The 20,553-nt window shown below is 33.4% G+C and overlaps 1 protein-coding gene across 3 annotated transcripts; it reads right to left on the bottom strand.

The window, feature by feature from the left end:
• Positions 1-1,489: 1,489 nt before the first annotated feature.
• Positions 1,490-19,924, bottom strand: CPT2 (Carnitine palmitoyltransferase 2). 3 transcript variants are annotated; one of them, XM_089243012.1, is made up of 13 exons: positions 19,662-19,737; positions 18,804-18,832; positions 17,244-17,416; positions 15,593-15,798; positions 15,405-15,464; positions 15,026-15,129; positions 14,021-14,154; positions 13,240-13,442; positions 11,693-11,963; positions 7,584-7,780; positions 6,634-6,803; positions 6,277-6,502; positions 1,496-5,681 (listed from the first exon to the last, which is right to left on the bottom strand). In XM_089243012.1, the coding sequence occupies exons 3-13, from the start codon at positions 17,408-17,410 to the stop codon at positions 5,338-5,340; spliced, it is 2,082 nt and encodes a 693-aa protein (XP_089099138.1). In that variant the 5' UTR covers positions 17,411-17,416; positions 18,804-18,832; positions 19,662-19,737; the 3' UTR covers positions 1,496-5,337. The 3 variants fall into 3 exon arrangements, with proteins under 3 accessions (XP_089099139.1, XP_089099138.1, XP_089099140.1); XM_089243014.1 differs by having other exon boundaries at positions 17,329-17,416; XM_089243013.1 differs by lacking the exon at positions 17,244-17,416 and having other exon boundaries at positions 1,490-5,681; positions 19,662-19,924.
• Positions 19,925-20,553: the final 629 nt, after the last annotated feature.

The following is a 20,553-nucleotide window of genomic DNA, read 5'->3' as shown; positions in this document are numbered from 1 at the left end:
CCAACCTGTACAAATTCCTTAGAGGTTTCACAGAGGAATGTGGATGAGTTGCATGTCTGGCTTAGCAGTAGAAATTGGTTAATTCGAACTTTTACGAGCACCCCTTCAGTTTCTATCTAATTTAAAGTTAAAATTTCTTGTTTAATTCCAACATTTTTCTCAGAATCTTTTGGATAATTCAAGAAAGTTTAAGAGAAAAAAATCATGCTTTTTATATAAGAAAATTTAGTTTAGAAAAATTCTAAAAGAAGTCGGACTACTTTTCTTGATCAAGTTGTTAAACATCAAATATTTAAACTAATAAAAGTTCAAAAATTTTCTGTTTTTTGATAATTTAATGCCCATTTTAACATTGTTTAGCTGGAGTGCATCGATACTGTGTACCATTTAATGTTTTTTCAGCCTATAAAAGATCAAGGTATACCATTCAAAATGTGAATCATTTGGTCGTCATTAACCTTTTACCTGCCAAATTATGCTTCGAATTGATATTTTCTACAGTTTTTTTACCTTCCCATCCTTTGGTTTAGAAATATCAACCATAAAACTCATGAAAGAAAATTTTCCTGTTTGTTTTCTGGGCTTTCCCATGTTCATAGAAACATTAAAATTGAAAACAAAAAAAAATTAAATTTTATTCCTCCCTGAAAATAGATGATTTAAAACAATTAAATTTATAACATAGGTGCTGAAATTAATGAAATTTTTGTTTCGTAAATTAAAAGTTTGGAATCTCACACATTCAGGGGGAAAAAAATCAAGTACTTCCATGTGAGAAAAATATTTTTTTCTAATTAATAAAACTGATGACAATGTTCCCAATTGGGAACATTGGCCGTTAAAAGGTCAAGAATATGGAGAGTATCAGAATGTTCGATTGTAATGCGTTAGTAAAAGTATGTTTCCTTGATAGCATAACAATGATAAGCAAAATATATAAGTTTCATAACGGAATCATCATGAACTGTTTCCGTAAATCAGGCTTTGAACATGGTCAAGAAAATCTGCAGTGATGCTGATTCCAGAATAGCAGAATAATGTAGCAGCTAAAGTCAATTATTATAATTAAAAATTACTAAAATTTTGTAACCAATGTGGTAAAATTTTAATAATTGATAATTATTCTATATATCAACTATTATGTGAATGTTGATGATTGAGTTGCGATTTGTAGTAATTTTACAGATGCAGGATAAATTAATTAGATAACTTATCCAGTGACTTTCAACTAACAAAGTTTAACTAATTGAGAACACCCCCCCCCCCAAAAAAAAAATGCATGTCCCTTAAAATTTATGTTCACTTTTTTACATTTTGATGTATACATTTATAAAATGGAAATCTGTCTCAAATGAAATATTATTTCGGTCCCTTGTTATTCTGTTTTGTCCAAATCCCAATGTATATAGTAAGCAATTATAATTTCATGGGGACAAGACGAATTGTGGCAACAGTATTTAAATTTGTACTGTAATGAAAAATACAATTATATCAAAATATATTTATTTTCACTCAAAATACTCGATAAGGCAGTGCACATAAGCCATTTTTAAATTCACTTCAAAGCAATGGAAATGTACTACAGGGCTTGACAAATTGAAAAAAAAGGAATCGGACAAATTTCTTAGAAAAGCCAAACATTTTTTTTACAAAAAAAAATTCTGAAATAATTCTTTTTCAATGAAACCCCTTTCCATGGTGGTAAGCACTCAGACATAAATTTGGAAAAAAAAAAAGATTTTCTATTAACTCTAATTTAGTAATCATGCACAGAAAAATTTAGTTGCCAATATTTGCCACGACAACCTGAGATTTGTGAAGCCCTGATATAACAAATACAGAAATAACAAGAATGTATATTTTTATAACAATCATCAACGTTGCAGTTTTTAAAAAAAATTAATGATCAACATTCCTAATTAAAAATAAAACATGCGCTACAACCATTTACATTGGTGGTTTCAATTAAAAAACTAAATACACAAAAAAAGGAAACATGAATATGGTAAATTAGTTTTATGTAAATAACAATATATAAAGAAAATTCAAACACAAAATAAAAATTCCACTGGACTACAGCCTGGAACACCCAGCCCTTGAAGGTCCATTCACCCACAATAGTGAGAGTCTATCTCCATTCTGAGATTTGTGTCTTTGTCTCAATTAAAAAAATATTCTTCTACGCTCTACACCCCAGAGGCTCTTAACCTTTTTCCCATCTCGCACCCACTATGAAATATGTTTTATCTTCCTGCACCCCAATGGATAATGCATTTTCCATTGGTTGTAAAATTTAGTTTTTATAACTAATTACATTAATTACGCATTAATTAATTTTTATAAATTCTTTTACATATTTTTAATTTTTTTGGCTTATGATTAATTGTTGGTTCCAGCTTTTTTAAAAAATTAATTCACAAACAACTTTAAAAAAATATTTTTTAAACATTTTTTGAAATTTGAGAAAAAAAAATGCAACGAGTAGACTCTCAACTATCCATCTCCGTTCTATCTGGCCTGGTTAAAAATTTATAATTAATAATTCTCAGTGATTCCACACTGCACAAAAAACTGGTTTTGGGGTGTGGCTAGGCAAAATTGATTGTTGAAATCTCCCTTGCTAGCCACTCCTCAAAACCGGATGGCCCCCACATCCTGGAGTGGGGCCCCTAGGTTAGGATCTTTTGCGGGCCCCCAGGTTAGACTTTTCATGGGCCCCTTTTGTAGTTAATTTATAGTGTGACAAAGCAAAAAATGATGAGAACTGTCCCGGGCCCTGTCAGTCCCCCTTTGTGGGGGCCATGGTGTAGGGACATTGCATCACGGAGAAGGGCTAAAAAAGAGAATCCGCAGTCATCCACATCAAGGACTTTTAGAAAACTAAAAACTGAGTTTTGGCATTTGCATTATCATTTATCAATGAAGAAGGAAATAAGTTTAAATAATTTTTGTAAGAATTAAACTTACGTTTTATGTTAATACTTTATTTTAAAAGCATATGGTATGATGTGTTCACACTATACAATGTACATGATTTTATGTTTCCGACAATCAGAATTTATTCTAAAACTTAAAAAATGTGTGTGCAATATTTTTATTCTCGGACCATTAATTCTGTAACAAATTTTTGAAAATCCACACTCACAACAGTTCAGTATATAAACATTTATTATGTACTCTTCTGTAATTAGATGTCAGAAAATATGAATAGCAGATTTGTGTATAAAAAAAAAGTGTTTTGAGGGTATGGGTGGAGGTAGGAAGTGAGCATTTTATAGAACCCTGGCATTTCTGTTATCCGGCCCGTTCTTTCACCACATTAGGCCAACTAGCTTTTTTGTTGGCCTATGATTAGTTGTTGGTTTTGACTATTGTTTAAATTAATTCAAAACTGAACTTTTAGATTTACTTCCAAAATTTATTCATTTTAAAATTCAAAAACTGAACTTTTTACGAAAAATATAATTAGATGTAATCAAATACTTTGCATGAAGTTTTCATTTCTTCATGATTAGGCTGGCCAATTCGATCGAGAATAATACAGGAAATTGGGATAATTAATATGGGACATCACAGATTTTTGCCAAACATTTTGGCAAATGTTAAAGAAATTACCAAATATTGTTTATAAATAATCCTTGGCAAAAAAAAAAAAAAATGTGCTATGGCAAGTCTACTAAAATGTATTTCGAAGGAAAAAAAAAGGAACTTGACAAACATGTGAGATATTTATATTCATTATAACAACACAATTCATGAATTAAGCAAATTTCCTTCATTCTTGATTCTAGTAAAGATTGGTAATCAAAGCAAGCTTCATTGGAAAAACAATGAAGGAAAACAACCTGCGTAAGCCAATGAATGCAATCATCTGGGCTTTACTCAAAAAGGCATCTGGTTAGGCCGGTATTACACTATGAAAGTATGATAAAAGATTTTTATAAAACTAGAAAAAAACAAAAAAATAAGCCTATTTGTTAAAACTTGCTAAACGAATGTAACTGATGAGCTTATTGGTTTTATTTTTTCAAGTTTTGTAAGAGATCTATTGTCAAACTTTTGTAGTGTAATCCCTGCCTTGGTGTTTATATTTGGAAGCACTAGTTAAATATTACATGCGCTTCTGCAGGAATCACCTAAGAAATCCCATGTTCTACTCTCTGAGATTTATCATTATTAATATAATGCCCTTGAAGTAGAATTCATACTTTGTTACTGAATCATTGCTTTCACCAACATTTGTAAATTTTGCAATGAATATAGCTGCTCTTGCTTGGCACAGAGGCATTCACATTTGTATTCTCATTTCAGCCATAGAAAACTCATATTTTAGCATTAAAAAATCTAAATACAAAGTATAAATCTAATAATGCAATATAAAAAAATTATTTAAGTACAACATGCCGCACAAAAATTACCTCACTGTTCTTTCCAATGCTCTTGCAATACAAGCCTTACATTCTCACAATTTTATGAATAGCCTTTCAATGTTTTCCATGATGATTTTCAATTATATATGAATTGAATTGTCAATTATAAGAAGGGAATAAGTCCAAAAATTAAGTTTCTGAGTAATCATGGAAAAAAACTGCATGAAAGACACATCAACTTCTTAAACCTTACACTTTTTCAAGGTCCTATCAGTGTTTGTCAATACGAATTAAAATTCAATTTAACTCTTCTACATTTTTTTGAGGAGTGAAAATACTCTTGCAAATTTCAGGTAATTTTTTAATAGCTTTAGTTCTGTTTTCCACAAAAAATACTCCTTAAAAGTTTTGATAGGAGTGACATTACTCTTCAAAGTTATTTTTTCAGGTATATATAACACTGGGTCCTACATATGCCTCTAGGCCAGGCATCTTCAACCGTTGCTTGCAAGCACCATGGTGCTCCCTGAAGTACTCAGAGAGCTCGATGCCCGTGTCTGATTTTGTGCTCACGAGCACTTGTGTGTGTGTGATCAACGTTCCAATTAAACATCTTGGAGGAATTGCATTCAAGGAGTGAAATCACCGTCGTTTCATGCATTCATATGTTAAACTTGACATAAAGGTACTCTTCTTTTGATGATGGGTAGAGGCAGTGCTCGTGACTGGAAAAAAATTGAAGACCTCTGCTATAGGGACTGGGTATTTCATTTTTTCCTTACTACTCATGTGTAGAGCGAAGCTTGGAGATACTTTAGAGTGCAAAAAGTAATTTTGCCATTTTTGGCCTTTATTCCCTTCTTAACACTGACAATTATAGTGTCCACATTTTAGATAATTCAATGTATGCAATTCACAAAGAACATAATATATAAGAACAAAAAAAATAAAACTCTGTGAATGAGAATTACTCTGGATGTAAATTTTGCTTTGTACCAGAAAGCACTTTGTGAATTTCATCGAAGCTGGCGTTCAGGGCATCAACAAATGCTGCACCATCCCTGTATTGTGAATAAGAGCTAACAAGGCAACCTGTAACATCATCAAGAAATCCGTAACCCAAGCCAAAGCCGTCCTTCACCACTGGTCCAAATCCGCCCCCACTGAAAGCTGGTCCAAATAATGTTGAAGTCGATAAAATGAAGTGGTTCGCTTCTATGTGTGATGGATCCTGATAAAGTTCTGGAATTGGCTTGCCATTCTTCTCAGCCATGTGCTTCAGAGCAAACAAATGTCGGTCAAACCCCTGACCTAAAAGTTTAAAAATAAAACCAAAATGAAATTTCTATAATAATACCACGAAAAATAATTATTGACTTGAATATGTTTTTTTAAATCATCTGACCATACTGGATGCATTTGCAAAAAGTTGTGTAATGAAATAATTTAAATGCTCACATTTCAGCAAATATTTAGAATATATTAATGTTTTTGATGTCTAAGGTAGATTTTGATAAGACAAATTCTATGATATACCACACCAGTTTTAACACCTCTTCCGATCTGGACACCAGACCTGCGGTCAGCTTTCATAACAAAATTGTTACACCATATCTTGGAAGGTGTGCAATGCAAGAAACCAATGGTCTCGTCTGATAGATTTTTTTAAGACAAATCGGATGATATCCATTTAATTAAGTCAGTACCTACCACATGATGATGAACTAGAACCCTGATTTAATTAAGTGGATGAGAAACTGATAGTTTTATCCATTAAATCAAGCAAAATCATTAAATCAAGTTAGAGCTATAAACAAATATGTTCATAACGACCCTTTTACCAAAAAAAAATTGACAAAAATCGAGGGGATTTGCTTAACTATATATAACTTAAAAATTATTTTACCCAACGCTGCTTCTTTCGTGAGCTGATTGTGAACTTTGGTGCATTCTGAAAGTCTTTGCCTCAATGCATTAACAGATGGTCTTTGATGTTTGTGAAAATCTTCGACACATGCTCGTGTTGCAGTAGTTGCAGATCTCACTGTTTCTGTACGACCATGCTTAAATGCTGATGTGCTGCAAGACTCATATGTAGCCACAAATCTAGAAAACAGCTTGTAAAAAGCCATCTGAAATGAAATCGTGAACTGGCTCAAATATTTTATTGCAAATTATTTTTTTCAGTTGATTTTTCTCTACTACAATTTATTAAAACGTAACCAATATTCAATCTGTGTTGAAAGTGATATAAGTCCCATACCTGAAATGCAAGCTGAATAATAGAGTCAGGGCTCAGCTTATAGTTCTTAATACTATCTCTCGTTAATTGTTTTGATTGTAATACATTAAGTTTCAAACTGCTTGTTGTTTGCTTATAGTTCTCTAATGCACTGCTTATCTTAGATTTCATGGCTTCATCTAGCTTGAACTCTGAAAAATCAAAAAATTTCTAATTATAATTGATAGACCTATAAAATATGATAGATTCAACTTGCATAAGAGACCTTTGTAATGTGTAAAAAAATAACACATAATAATCTATACCACAAATTAAAAAAAGAAAAATTTTATAATATCATAAAGTGCTTTTCTTTCAATGAAGCTCATTTTAAGAGCTTAATTCCCCTCCCCCCCCCCATATAATAAGCAGATACAGGCTCCTCACCGGAGGAAGGGGGGGGAAAGGGCAAATGTCTACCCTCTGGCCTATGACAATAATACAATATTTTCAATGAAGAGGGAGGGCAGTTGCCCCTTTCACTCTCCCCACTGTATCTGCCTATGCTGCCCCCCATAACCACTTACTATATTTTCATTCTGATTGCTGCTTTGACTGCTACCTATGAGAATAAATGGCATATTTTTTACAGAAAGGAAATGAGATTCGAGTGATTTGCAAAATAAATTGAATCCTACCATCAAATCTACACAGAAGAGTCTCTATATAATATCTTTAACTAGTATTTCTATATGATAAATGTTTTACAAGAATGTCCACATTTTCCATAATTTACTATACATTGAAAATTACTTCTACATAACAAACTTTTTAATGAAGAAAGGCATTGCTATACAAAAACCTGACTGTATTTTAAAGAATGGTATGAAATAACAGAAAATCAAGAGGAAAAATATCATGTTCTGTTGAGAGAAAGCTAATTTTCTCTGAACCATACGGAGAATATTTTAAGTAATGCATTTCCTACTTACCTAATTTTCTGACCAATTTTGATGCGTCAATATTAGCAGGTAATGTATTTGGGCCAACAAAATGATTTTGGGTAGAGTCTTTGAAGACTTCATTGAAAAACCGCAAAACTGCAACTCCATCACCCCACGAATGCTCGAAGTTCAGGGCTGCTTTTCCATCTTTTGTTACTATGAGTTGGAAGCTCTTGTCAAACCATCTACAAAAGTATAGTTAAACAGATGAAAAAAAAACATTCTTAGATTCTTTTTTAAAAATTTGTAAGTATAAATAGATATTTATATCAACATCGCAAGTGGTTAATTATCATTAGGTGAAGCAACTTGGATGTAAATTTTATTGCAACTTTTAGTCAGTTTGAATCATTTGGAAAATTAGAATTTTTATTGATTCTGAAATTATTTCTTTCATTAATTCTCAATTTTCATCAATTCTGGAATTTTTTCCGTTATTTTTGAATTTGCATGCATTTTAGAATTATTTCCTTCATCAATTGTGTAATTTTCATTACTTTTGAGAAACGTTTCCCTCCTTTTGGTAGGGTTTGAAATATAATGATACGAGGCTTCAGCTGGATTGTTGTGCCCAGTTTTTGATATTTTTTTTATTCTGTAGATTTTGATATGTAGATTCCCAATATCTTAAGTGCCATTTTTTTCTTACACATTTTTTAGGTAATTTTCAACGTAGATTTATTTGCACATAGATCAACAGATAGATTTATTTGCACAACACAGATGAATACAAACCAAAAAAAAACAGATTTATGGAGGCGAGCGGACAATTCACATAAACCAAAAGGAAAACCCCTCATGGGATTTACCAATTTCCTTAATATTCATGGCATACAATTGACCAGTATGTCAAGTTCTACGTTTTTGGGGTCAAGAAATACAAATTTTCAATCAAACTAGGCGTACATGTGTTCTTATTCCTTTTTAAATTATAGTTCATATATTATGAAAGATATATATACACAAAATGGTGCTTCAGTGATTCCCTCAAAACCCACATTGTCGAGTGTACAAATGTTGTATAAAGCAGTTCCAAATATTTCAGTAAACACAATAACTTTTACTAATTTTACGTTAGACAGTAATATTGATATCATCAGGAAGTACAAAGTTAGTGATTTAGCATGGTTCTTTTCCTGTTACTCATACCATGATGACATAACCATTCACACAAGTATGGAAGTTTCATTTCCAAATACAAGAGTCTCAGTCGTGTCACAAGCAAATAAAAGTCACAAAAAACTCTGTACTCAAGAAGGATTTCATGTTCTCATGGGATTCATCAAATTCTATTCTGCTTCAGATACAAGAGAATGGAAAGACGATTAACAAAACAAATAGTGCTGCAGTGGCACTATTAATGAGATTGCCACCAACGGATAGCAATGCACTTTAGACAGTTATATGCATGGCTGAAGAAATCGCAACCTTAGTTCATGGACCAGCAGTTAAAGCCATAATGACGATGGACATGAACGTGCTTTGAAAATTCAATTGTCTACCGGCAATTAAAAGTGGCTGCTCAGAGTAGAACTTTATGCTTGTTTTGCATCTCTCCATGCACTAGGAAAGTACAGTGTACAAACCTACAGTATTCCACAACTTTGTGTTTGTGCCATTCGCCAGGGAGATTGGACATTGCATTTCACATCATTAGAGGAACAAATCAAGTATTATTTTGCTTATGACTTATCATTATGCCAGACATATTCCTGTATGAGTAGCACAGAGATGAAGGACCTTAAAACAACATACCCAGATGTATGGAATTTTCTTTAAGCTGGGAATTTTGCAATATTCAAATCCAATGTGCCGTTTATTAAACTATTTGCAGTCCAGAACTTGGAACAGAAAATTAGACCTGGAGAACATTGGTGGAGTTATTGGTTTAACTCAGAATGAAAGTGTGCTCAAAAGGTATTCCTTGTGTGACTAGAAATATCATGCATTTTTTCAAGTTTCTATGAAAAGTACTGTCCAAATGAAGTCTCTAAACAGCTCAGGAATGACTATCAACTTCAGACCTTCATGGCGCTAAGAATTTTTCACAATGCAGCCGTTGTCAAAGAGAGTATTTGTGATCACTGTGAAAAAACCCTTTCCAAGATAACACCATACAAATGAATATTGCATCATCTATGAAGGTTCCAGAATCTGGAAAGGATGATATTCTAAATCGTGACCAAAAGGTAAATTGAAATTTGAAGAATTTGTAAGAAATAGACTGGAATGTGAAACCTATAAAATGTCAATTTGGGATCCAATGTAGAAAAAATGAAATTAAAAACATTCAGTATGTACAACAAGAAGACTGTATTTAAGATTGGTGATAAATTGGTTAAAATTGAGAAGATAGGCAATGTCTTGCTCATTTTCTTACTGTTATGGAGTTCAGACCTCAAATTTCTACAAAACTAAAAGATGCAATTTGAAACTACGAGTTCTCTGTAAAACAAAGATCATTACTCTTTTTCTGATGGATATCTTTATATATATTCCATCTGATGAAATGTCATTTATTGCTTGAATAGAGAAATATAAAAGTTATTTTATACCTGAATCATTAGATTCCTCAATGATAGAGAAAGTGTGTATTATAGATGGAATGGTAATTGTACAATCAGTAAAACAAACACCTGCCATGAAAACTTGTGAACACTTTGCAATGTTTTCACCAAGGCCATTATGGAAATGACAAGTGGATATACTGGGGTGAGAATGATATTTGACCAATACCTTGAGAATTTATTGAAGGAACAAATTTGTAAGAAATGACTGGGGCTGACAGAACTTATTAGGTTTACTGTTACAAATAGTACTAATTTAACAGTATCATTGAGGAGGTTTTTTTTTACACAATGAAACGAAATCACAATTGACAGAGCATCTTGGGAATAAATTACTACAGAATTTTGCTGTTAGTAAGAAGAAAATTGTTGTTTTCGGCAGTAAAGCGTACACTAACCACACAAATGTTTACGATCTGGATTTAACTGACCATACAATATGAAGAAGCAGACACCATTATACCTCTTCATGCACTTGATATAGTGAACCATCATAATAATTATGAGATTGTGTTTTCGCAAGATACTGACACTTTCATATTGCTGATTGACTTGGTTTCAAGAAAACAACTAAATTAATTTAATTACGTGTCGAGGCAGCAAACACAGAAAAATTAATATTAATGAAAGGTGTCATGCAATAGGTATTGCTAAAGGCTGAGGTCTACTAGGTTTACATGCTTATACTGGTGGAGACTGGGGAGGGAAATTTGTAGACATTTCAAAAGTTAAGTGGATGAAAGTGTACCTCAAGCTTCAGTTTGATAATGGCATTTGTTGAACAACTTGGGGAACCTAATGTAAGTCCATTGTCTAATCTATATTTGTTTGAAAAATTCACCAACTTGGCTTACTTTTAGCATACTAATTTTTCAACCATTGCAGAGTTAAGACGGCATCTTTTCAGAAGTAAAAGTTTTGAGGGGTTACCATCAACCCTTTGAGCATTGAAGCCACATATTCTACGGTCCAACTTAATTTGCACCATTAGAAAAATGGCTATAAAAACCCTTATACAATACCTCCTCTTATTGGTGATGAGTGGAAAATAAATTATGAAGAAGCAATTTCTCAAAAAATTGATAAATGGCAGCCATGTTGAAAATCACCTCAAAAATCATCTTCCTAAGATACTTGGAATCTACATATCAAAATCTACAGAATAAAAAAATATCAAACTTGGCGTAGCAGTCCCGCTGGGAAACATTTCATCCCCTTCTATTTGTTTAAAAGTATCCTCAGTGCCAAATTTCCATCAATTTTTGTGTTAATTTACTTCAATAGTGTGTTTAAAATTTTTAGTATGGCCATTTTGCAGCATTCCCATATATTCTGAAATAATGGATACAGATCCCCCCCCCCAAAACACATAAATACAAAATTTGAGCAAAGGGAGTACTAAACATTTTTGTGCCGCGAAATAAGAGATGTACCGGGCCCTGCATCTGGTAAGGGCAGCTCTGCTATTGAAATAGCATGAATGTGTAATAACCTGACACTAAGGAAAAAGGAGTGCGAATAGCAACTTGCCTGTTAGCAGGAGGGCCATGTAACATATGATGAGCCAGTTTTTTCAAATCATCTCCCTGCTGATCATCATCAAGAACTAGCGCATATAAAGCACTATCAATCAGATTGAGAGAATCAGCATTCCCAAGACTTTCCAAATAGTCACGTGCTTCGGCCCAGGTGTCTCTCTCTTCTGTTGTCAGTACAGCAATGGGATGACTGGGAGGTGACTGATTCCGTTCGAGAACATAGGACAGAAGACTAAAAATATGGGATGGTGGCAAAATGTTTCCTTTAGGTAAAATATTCAAATATATTATTATTAAACTAGAGACACAGACAATTCTAAAAAAGACATGTTATTAATAATAGTACTAGTCAACATAGAAGGAACAATGACAGTAAAAACAGATTTGTTTTTAGTAGAGGTTGATAAATTTTTGCCTTGTAAAATTTACACCCCCCCCCCACTTAAATACATAACATATTTATCAGCAAATAATTGTCCCCTTATTATACACCCCCTACTACATTTATTAGACTATTAGCGATTTTGATGGTATCAATTATTGTTATGCTTCAAAATGTGGATGGAGATTGGGGCCCCATGTACCCTTATATTAGTAAGAATTGCATCAAAGACTTGTTGGAATTATTATGCAATCGTGCATTTACTGTTTGGCAGTTTACTCCAACTGATAGGTAGTCTGAGTTTAAAATTAGAAAACAATGTTCCATTTAAACATAGTCGAAGCAATTGGAATATAACAACAACCCATTTAACAAATCTGATGAAACTGAGTGTTTTATTAATTAAACTTTGGTCAAAATAGTCACAAATATACACATGGTAAATTTAAAAAGAAAGCATTGAATTAGAGCAGCGGTTCTCAACCTTTTTTGACTCGCAGAGCCATTTTTAGTAAAAAAATTCTATGGTGGAGCCCTGTAGGCTCATTTTTAATTATTCATTAAAGTTACTGATTTATTTTTACTATTTAAAGATATTTATAATTATTTTTTCCAATTTTAATGGTTTTTTTTTTGTTTTCCTAGAGTGGCCTCGTAGCCTCTGGAGAGTGCACAAAGAGCCCCAAGGGCTCCGCGGAGCACCAGTTGAGAACCACTGAATCAGAGAATCATTCAATTTGGGTTTTGATTTCTTTTTCTCAAGAGCTGGCAAGTTTCATATTTGAAGTGGGAGAGAAATCATCAGAGTTTAGCAAAATCATGTACATCTTTCTATGTTCATAAAGGATTTTCTACCCAAACAATTTTCGTAGTTATAAATTATTCAAATCAGCTCAACAAAATGCATCTTCAATATAAGATAATCCAGTATGTATTTTATTTTTTTATAGTTCAAGCAATGAGTTAAAGATAGAAATTTTGGATTTTAACTTTTCTCAAATAAAAAAAGTGTTGTAGACATCAAAAAATATTAGGATATACAATTTTTTAGCAATAGAAAATACTTTAATCAAAAAGTGATTGAAAAAAAGATCTAGGAATATGAAATCAACACAAGCAAATAAGTTTTTTTCCCCATAATAATAAAATAAAATTACCATCATTATCTATGGCATCAAAAACATAAAAATGTCCATTGCGTATAACCAATATGTGCCTTGATTTTGAATACGTTTTGAGAACATCTTTACCAATGCGTGGTAGACGAGTAGAACTGAACAAATTGTTGAACTGACTCATGTCCAAAGGAAATGCTTTAAACATGTAAGATCCATACCACGCAAATGCTTCAGGTAGAAACCTAAATATAAGAAAAATATCATAAACCAAGTTTTTTTCAAGCTCTTAAAAAGATGAGCAAAAAAAATGAGTTTCGTGTTTTGAATATGCAATAAAATTAATCATTTTAATCGCACATGAAACAAAGAGCCATAGTTTTTCCTCTCACTCATATGCATTTCAATACATTAGACTATTAGCAATTTTGATGGTATCAATTATTGCTATGCTTCAAAATGTGGAACCAAAAATGATCTTGAACTCATAAGTGTATTGAATGATAATAAAATTGATGTGGCAGACTGAAACTTTGAATGCTCTATAAATAAATCAAGAAAAACTAGACAATCATTGTCATCCATGAAAAATTTTATTCAAACTTTAAATGATATTGCAAGTGAAATTAGGAGTCAATTATTGGAAACATCAGCATTCAGGTTTAAAAATTTTATTATATAGAAAAATTCATTTAAAAAAAAGTTCATCGGATAGAGACTCAAAACTGCACATAGTTTGATGGAAACACATCATTTCTCCTCATTGAACATGTATTAATGTAGTGATAGGTAAAACTCACAAGTAACTACAACCTCTACATACCTCATAACTTTTCTGTAGAAAGAAGTATCACTTTTAACAGGATTCAGGTGATAAATTTCAGGTTCCAGGACACTTCCTTGCAAGGAATTCATAAAACGAAGTGATGAAATCAACATGTTCGTCGCCCTCAACAGCTGGAAATAAACTATGAAAATAAACATGGGAAGTATAAAAAAAAGACAAACGATGAACATATGGAGATAGTGGGAAGGAGGTGTTAATTCTCTGCATTTTGCCAAGAGTCTCCTAAGAAAAGTGCTAATTCACTGCTCTAAGTCTTATTATAATGAATAACTCTTCTTATACCGCAATACACAAAAAATATTTGGTATTCTTCCAATCAAATAGACATGATGAAAAAAAGATGTACAACTAATGAAAGTCATAAGATAAGTGCAGTGCTGTCTTAACGCATGGGCCCGAGGACCCTCAGAAAAACAAAAAGTAGCTGAATTTTTTGAGAATTTTCCAGGTAGGAAAAATCTCTTGGCACGGGGACCCATGATGTTCTTAAGATGTCCCTGGATTAGTGTACAACAGGGATTTCAAATTTAGAAAATTGGTAGTCATCTGAATGGTTTATCAAGACTTTGGCAGCTCTGGTCTTCTGTGAAAACATGAATTGAAAAAAAATCACCAACAAAGGCCATTTTTGTTGTTGAGCCTTTATGTAAACAGATGCCAGCATCGTTTAAACTCTAAATTTATGTTTAAAATTAAAAACATAACAACTTAACACAAACTGGATATGGCTGAACTTTGAATCCATCTTGTGTAGTGTAATTGAACTTATTATTTCTAAATAATAAGTTCAATTACACTACACAAGATGGATTCAAAGTTGAGTCATATCCAGTTTGTGACCCCTATATATAGTGTGCAATGTAATAAATTCAATCAATACAAGAGGTGTGAGTGTGCATTTAGTCATCAGTCACACTCCTAATATAAGAAAAAGATGGATAATTTCAAAAGTTATTAAAATGCACAAGCTTAAAAGCTTACCTGATCATTGTAGCTCTTCTGGGGGTCATCTTTAAATGACAAGAATGGATTATAATTAAGCACAATAGGAACACGAGCTTTCAAGTATGTGTCAAACCACAGACCTTGAATAGAATTCAGGATGTTAGCTAAAAATATACATACTCTTGTGCATAATATAACATATTAGAAATTAAAACTGATTGGGTTTAGTCAGAGAAGTTTAGTAAACTTGGTTAAAAAAAATTAAGTTCAAGAACTACTTAATATTCAAATTTTGTCATTTATAAGGGTTGCAATTAAGCATTTCGCGTGTTTGCAAAACTTTATATATAGCAATGTGAGGAGGGGGAGGGGGTGATGAAAAAAAAAATAAAAGGAACAGTAATTTTCATTTTACCAGAAATGTAACTTGTATGCTTGTGATTTTTATCAAAGGTCTTGAGTTCTTCTTGCAATACTGGAAGAAAATTTAAAAATATATATAATTTCAACTGAAAATAAATTACTTGATTGCTTTCAGAACAGTTTTAAATTACAGTTTATTTCCATTCCTCCTGAAAACATCAAATTAAAATGCGCACTTACTTTTACCCTCCCCTTCACTGAACTTCCGAACAATTTGTTGAGTTTTACTGAGATGGGCATCAGGTGTTATTGGTTTCAAGGCAGCCAAATATCTCTCACAGGTTTTGTCCAATTCAGGGATCGGAAGACGTGGCAAACTCTTTTGGAAATGCATCGTTGGGACGATGCTGCGTTGTAAATACTGATACTCATCATTAGACCACGAGCTATACAAAAACAAAAACTTTAAGTAATTTATAATTAATTTACAAAACAACTAACCAGAAACTTATGACTGTATAATATTTGTACCTGGGACAAATAAAATGAAAAGTGTAGGAAAAAAAACAGAAAAAAGAAGTAACTGATATTTATATATATGTTTGTCTTGTGGCCTCTATCAATATTTTGGTTAGATATGCAAGTGTAAACAAAATTGTACAGCACATACTGACAAAACGATGCAAGGATACAGGATTTCATACCTAGTTTCAATGGAAGAAGTTTCTGGGCGGTTGTCCAGACAGCAGACAGTGTGTTATATCTATTTTTATAATTAATAAAAAAAACCAATACTCCTTACCCCTTAACGCATCCCGTACATCTGCCTGTCTAAATGCCATCTACTCACTTCATCAAAATATTCTTAAAAAGCACTTCAGCTTTCTGATTCTGAAGTTCTATAATAATCTACCCAGAGAAATCACCGAATTTTCTGCATTTACTCCCTGTAAAAAACGCCTCAAACTCTATCCCCTCAAACTCACTGCCATTGAGTCCTATTTCTGATTTCCTCCTCTAACTTTATGTTTAATTAAATTCATATTTTTAAATGACCTTCCATAAATGATGTGCAAAATCATAGGCTAGCCCCATATTTATCATGTATATTATTGTTTTTATCATTATTTTCTTTTATATTTGGGGTACAAATTAGGTCTACATTAAAAATTCATGTTGATATTACAGTCAAATCCCATTTTAACGAATACCGTTATAATGAAAAACTCGTTTTAATGAACAATTTTGTAATCTCGCAGATAAGTTTACATAGGAACAATGCAGGAAACCTGGAATTCCCTTATAACGAATCGATTTCTCCGATCTCTTGGAGTTCGTTATAATGGGATTCCACTGTATTAATATGTAATTTTTATAGCACCTTCACCATTGCATAAGATTATTCTTTATTATTTATTTTACAATTAGATATATATATATTATTCATTCCATTTTTATAGTAAGGGGCCATTAAAGTATTATGTAAGAAGATTTTCAGCCATTTTTGACTCCCCCCCCCCCGTCAGTAAAAGTCAGCAAAACACTGACCCCCTTCCCCCCCCCCTATCAGCACAATTTCGTCAGCAGCTTAGAATATTTTATATGTTCAGAGTGGGGTGGTTGATGACGTAAGCAGCGTTCAAACCCCCCTCTCCTCCCTTGTCATCAAAAGTCAGCAAATCCAAAACCCCCTCTTCTCCCGATGCTGACGTAATACTTGAATGACCCCTAACTACTATCTTTCTCTGTTGTACTTTTATTCACCATATATCTGAAACATGATAAACACATATCATAAACATATTATGTATTCACACAAATTGTAAAATAAATTTGGAATTAAGATTGAAAAAAAATTGTCTGTGCAGAACTAAACAAAATGTTTTGTCACCAGGGGCACATCTTTTTCATTCCATGGGCCAGATATGTGGTAATTCTGCCGCTCGCAGGCAAGAAATTTATATACATGAAATTACCATACATTTTACAAGGCATTCCAGTCATTTTTGTTGTCTCGACTTTTTCATAAAAATGTCCCTTTTCTTCTCTTATTTTCATCAAGACCTAGCAAAAGTTTTACAAAAAAAAAAATGTAGATTATTTCCACGACATAAATTAATGCCATTGACAATTGTTTTGGCTATAATTGGCTATGTTATACCTGTAGCTTCTATCGCCCTCCGTAGGCAATTCACCCACCAGGGGGCGATATTGCGTACTTTGGGAAACACTGCTTTAAACAATTGTCGCCAAAATTCCCAGAATACAAGAATCCAAGTTTCCTTCAAGTAAGATAGATGCTATTCTAAATAGGTCCAGCTTTCCCCCAGGTTAATATGAAAAAGACAGTCCCCCCCAAAAAACAGCTGTGGAAAAAGAAAACTGCAACATCCATTCCGAGAATACCATTTTTGCTCACCAACAGCAAATGCAGTGTACTGAAGTGGAAGGAGAAAAATGTTACCTCTTTCATTCAAAAAAAAAAGAAAGAAAAAAATAACAGGTGGCCTGTGCTTCGTGGAGACAACCCCCTTAACAAGGGTATGAAAGCTTTCAGAAATACCAATAAATGTAACAAAAGACAAGTTTGTTAGCCAAAAAAAACTTTGCCATGTTCCAGGCAAAGGCAGCAAAATAATAAAACTTGTGGGAACAATTCATAAGTAAAATGGTGACTGATTAATATTTGTTTTTTCTCCTTTTATTTGGTCAGTATAGTGGTGCCATCTGTTGTGAAAATCAGAAAAAGTGAGGTTAGGGTGGGAATTAAGTGTGCATGCACAGGCATATTCTTTTCAGTTTTGAATTTGGTTACCCTATCATGTACCAATTTGTTAAAAGTTCTGGACCAAGTGCATGTGTTGTTTAATAGTAGCCCTATAACACATAAACTTCTTCAAAAGATATGAGAGGAGTTCAACATCAAACTATGGGCAATTCCAAACAAGATCACAAAAAAAACTGTTGTAGAGGGATTTATTGTTGTATCAAGTATTATTATAGTGTGTTTTCATAATTGATGAATGAAATTAATAAAAAAATAAAAGTTTCAATCACTATGCTTCAGAGAAAAAGAAGAGAATACAAGAACATAATATGTTCTTGCATCCTCTGATACTGAACGCTGATAGTACTACTATCAGCGTTCACTAAGACGCATCTAATTCAGATGAAGGATAAAATTCAGTTTTACTCCTGCTAATTTTTTTGAATAGTGAAAATACTTTAGATTTCAGGTAATTTTTTTGGAAAAATTATTTCTCCCTAATAGAAAAAATTCTCCTCTTTTTACAAAAATATCCCTTAAAATTTTAGACAGGAGTGAAATTACCCTTCAAGATTGTATTTTCGGATACCACTAGGTGCCATGATCATTTCACGGTCCATTCCATTTTATACACTTTAGTTAACTGAAAAATCATGAAGGAAATGTGACTAGAGATGTACTCACCCATAACCAGCACTCGATAAGCACTGCCCCTGAAATGATGAAGATTGAATTATGACGGTATCAAGAAACTATGGTCATTTTTTGTTTCACATATTGTACTATACTACCGCTTAACTGAACTACAGAATTAAAATTCTAGGTAACTGTTTTGGTTGTTTATGGGGCTGATGAACACCAGCTAAACCAACAACGGCTCTGCTTTAGCTGGTGTTGGCCTGATCCCACTTTTGGTCACTCACATGCTAGAGCACTTTCTAGGTCACTATTTTGGTTGTTCACTGACAGGGCCAGTTTTGAACATTTTGCAGGTGTAAGCAAATATTTTAGTGAAAAAAAATCTCCCCCTTCCCTTGAGTTGGCGACTAAAAAATTGATCATCTTTAGTTGACGCACTAAAAAATACTGCCCCACCCCTTCAGTTGGCGCCTTCTGTGGCTACGTAGTTCGCAGGATTCGAGATCTAGCCCTGTTCACTGACCTATCTCCTCACTCTCTAGGCAGAGGCGGATTTATGGTTTCCCCGCCTTTTTTCCATTATAATCTAATTTTCTTGACAACTCATACATCAAATTTGCCACCCTGGGCTATAGCCCGCTGGGCTTTCTACCCCCCCCCCCCCTGCTGTAAATACGCCTCTGCCTCTAAGCATCAAATCAATAATCATCTACGCAATAATGAAGTTATTCAAAAACAGCAATTTTTTAATATAAAAACAAATATCACAGCATTGTTTTCACTCAAATGAAGAAATCCTATCAGTTCTCTACGTAAAACAAAGCAAGGCCATTAAATAAAACGCTTCCTTCATAAAATTACGTACAGGAAAGTAGATATATGAATCGAGGGAAAATTACTTACACTTTTTCCTCCACGAAGTTTAATTTGTTTGAGCCCCGATGAAAGCAAAGATGAACTAGACTTCATATTTTCGTCGAATACTTATGATGAATAGTTTAATTAATGATAATTATGATGAATAATTCCTCAATCGTTTTCGAAAAATTTACAGAAAAATCAAACGCGAAACTCCACCTTAAATAACAAATTTTATCTTCACTTCCTTCCTTGATCAGCTGCTTAAGGCCGACCAAGTTCAGCTCACAAAATGTAAACATGTAGGAGCACCAAAGCAACGGCTGTTTTTAGGAAATTTCGTCTGAGAAAAACATATTGACCATATACTTTTGGAATTAGAACGGGACATCGATGTACGTAAGGTGTTCTCAACGTGTGTGCCGCCAACCTTTGTGAACGGCGGTGTGGACAAAGGTTCTTCTTGCACTGCGAATAGGCATTATATTCTATACACTGCATATTATAGGCATATTCTATACACTGCGAATAGGCATTTATTGAGAATCCCCGCTGCAGACAAAAACTCGACGTTCAGGTAACCATTGGGACGGCTCTTGAGCATATCACAGCCCGAGGCTAAGTGATTATTGTGTGCTCTCCCCCCCCCCCCTTCGTTACCTGGCTAGGAGTTGTTGCCCACCGTTTAAAATTTTTACTGTCAAATATTTTGAACCAGATCTCATTCATTACGTCCCTTTGCACTAGGGCCCAAGGCCGTGCTTGAGTGGGCCCATGCAAGCTCACAGGGCTCCACTCTATAAGACGACCACCCCGTGTTGAGGGCAAGCAAAAAAATAAACCAGCTTTGTCGGGATCGGAGGTGTCAATAATAAGTTCTACACGGGTAAAGAATTTTTTTCCGAGCAACCATCACTGAACGAACCGATCTTTTCTC

This window comes from Pholcus phalangioides, unplaced genomic scaffold (assembly GCF_987345545.1).
Source record: "Pholcus phalangioides strain wild (caught in Gottingen) unplaced genomic scaffold, Ppha-v1.0 ptg000015l_1, whole genome shotgun sequence".
NCBI classification, from domain to species: domain Eukaryota; kingdom Metazoa; phylum Arthropoda; class Arachnida; order Araneae; family Pholcidae; genus Pholcus; species Pholcus phalangioides.
Note: the sequence above shows the minus strand (reverse complement) of the source record. Positions and strands in the feature narration are given on the sequence as shown.

Coding starts and splice junctions, on each gene's coding strand:
- CPT2 (XM_089243012.1), bottom strand. CDS start 17,410: ATGAAAATAAGAGAAGAAAAGGGACATTTTTATGAAAAAGTCGAGACA. Junction 15,799..17,243: donor ATGAAAAAGATGTGCCCCTG/GTGACAAAACAT, acceptor GTTTTTGTATAG/CTCGTGGTCTAATGATGAGT. Junction 5,682..6,276: donor CACGAAAGAAGCAGCGTTGG/GTAAAATAATTT, acceptor TTAAACTTTTAG/GTCAGGGGTTTGACCGACAT.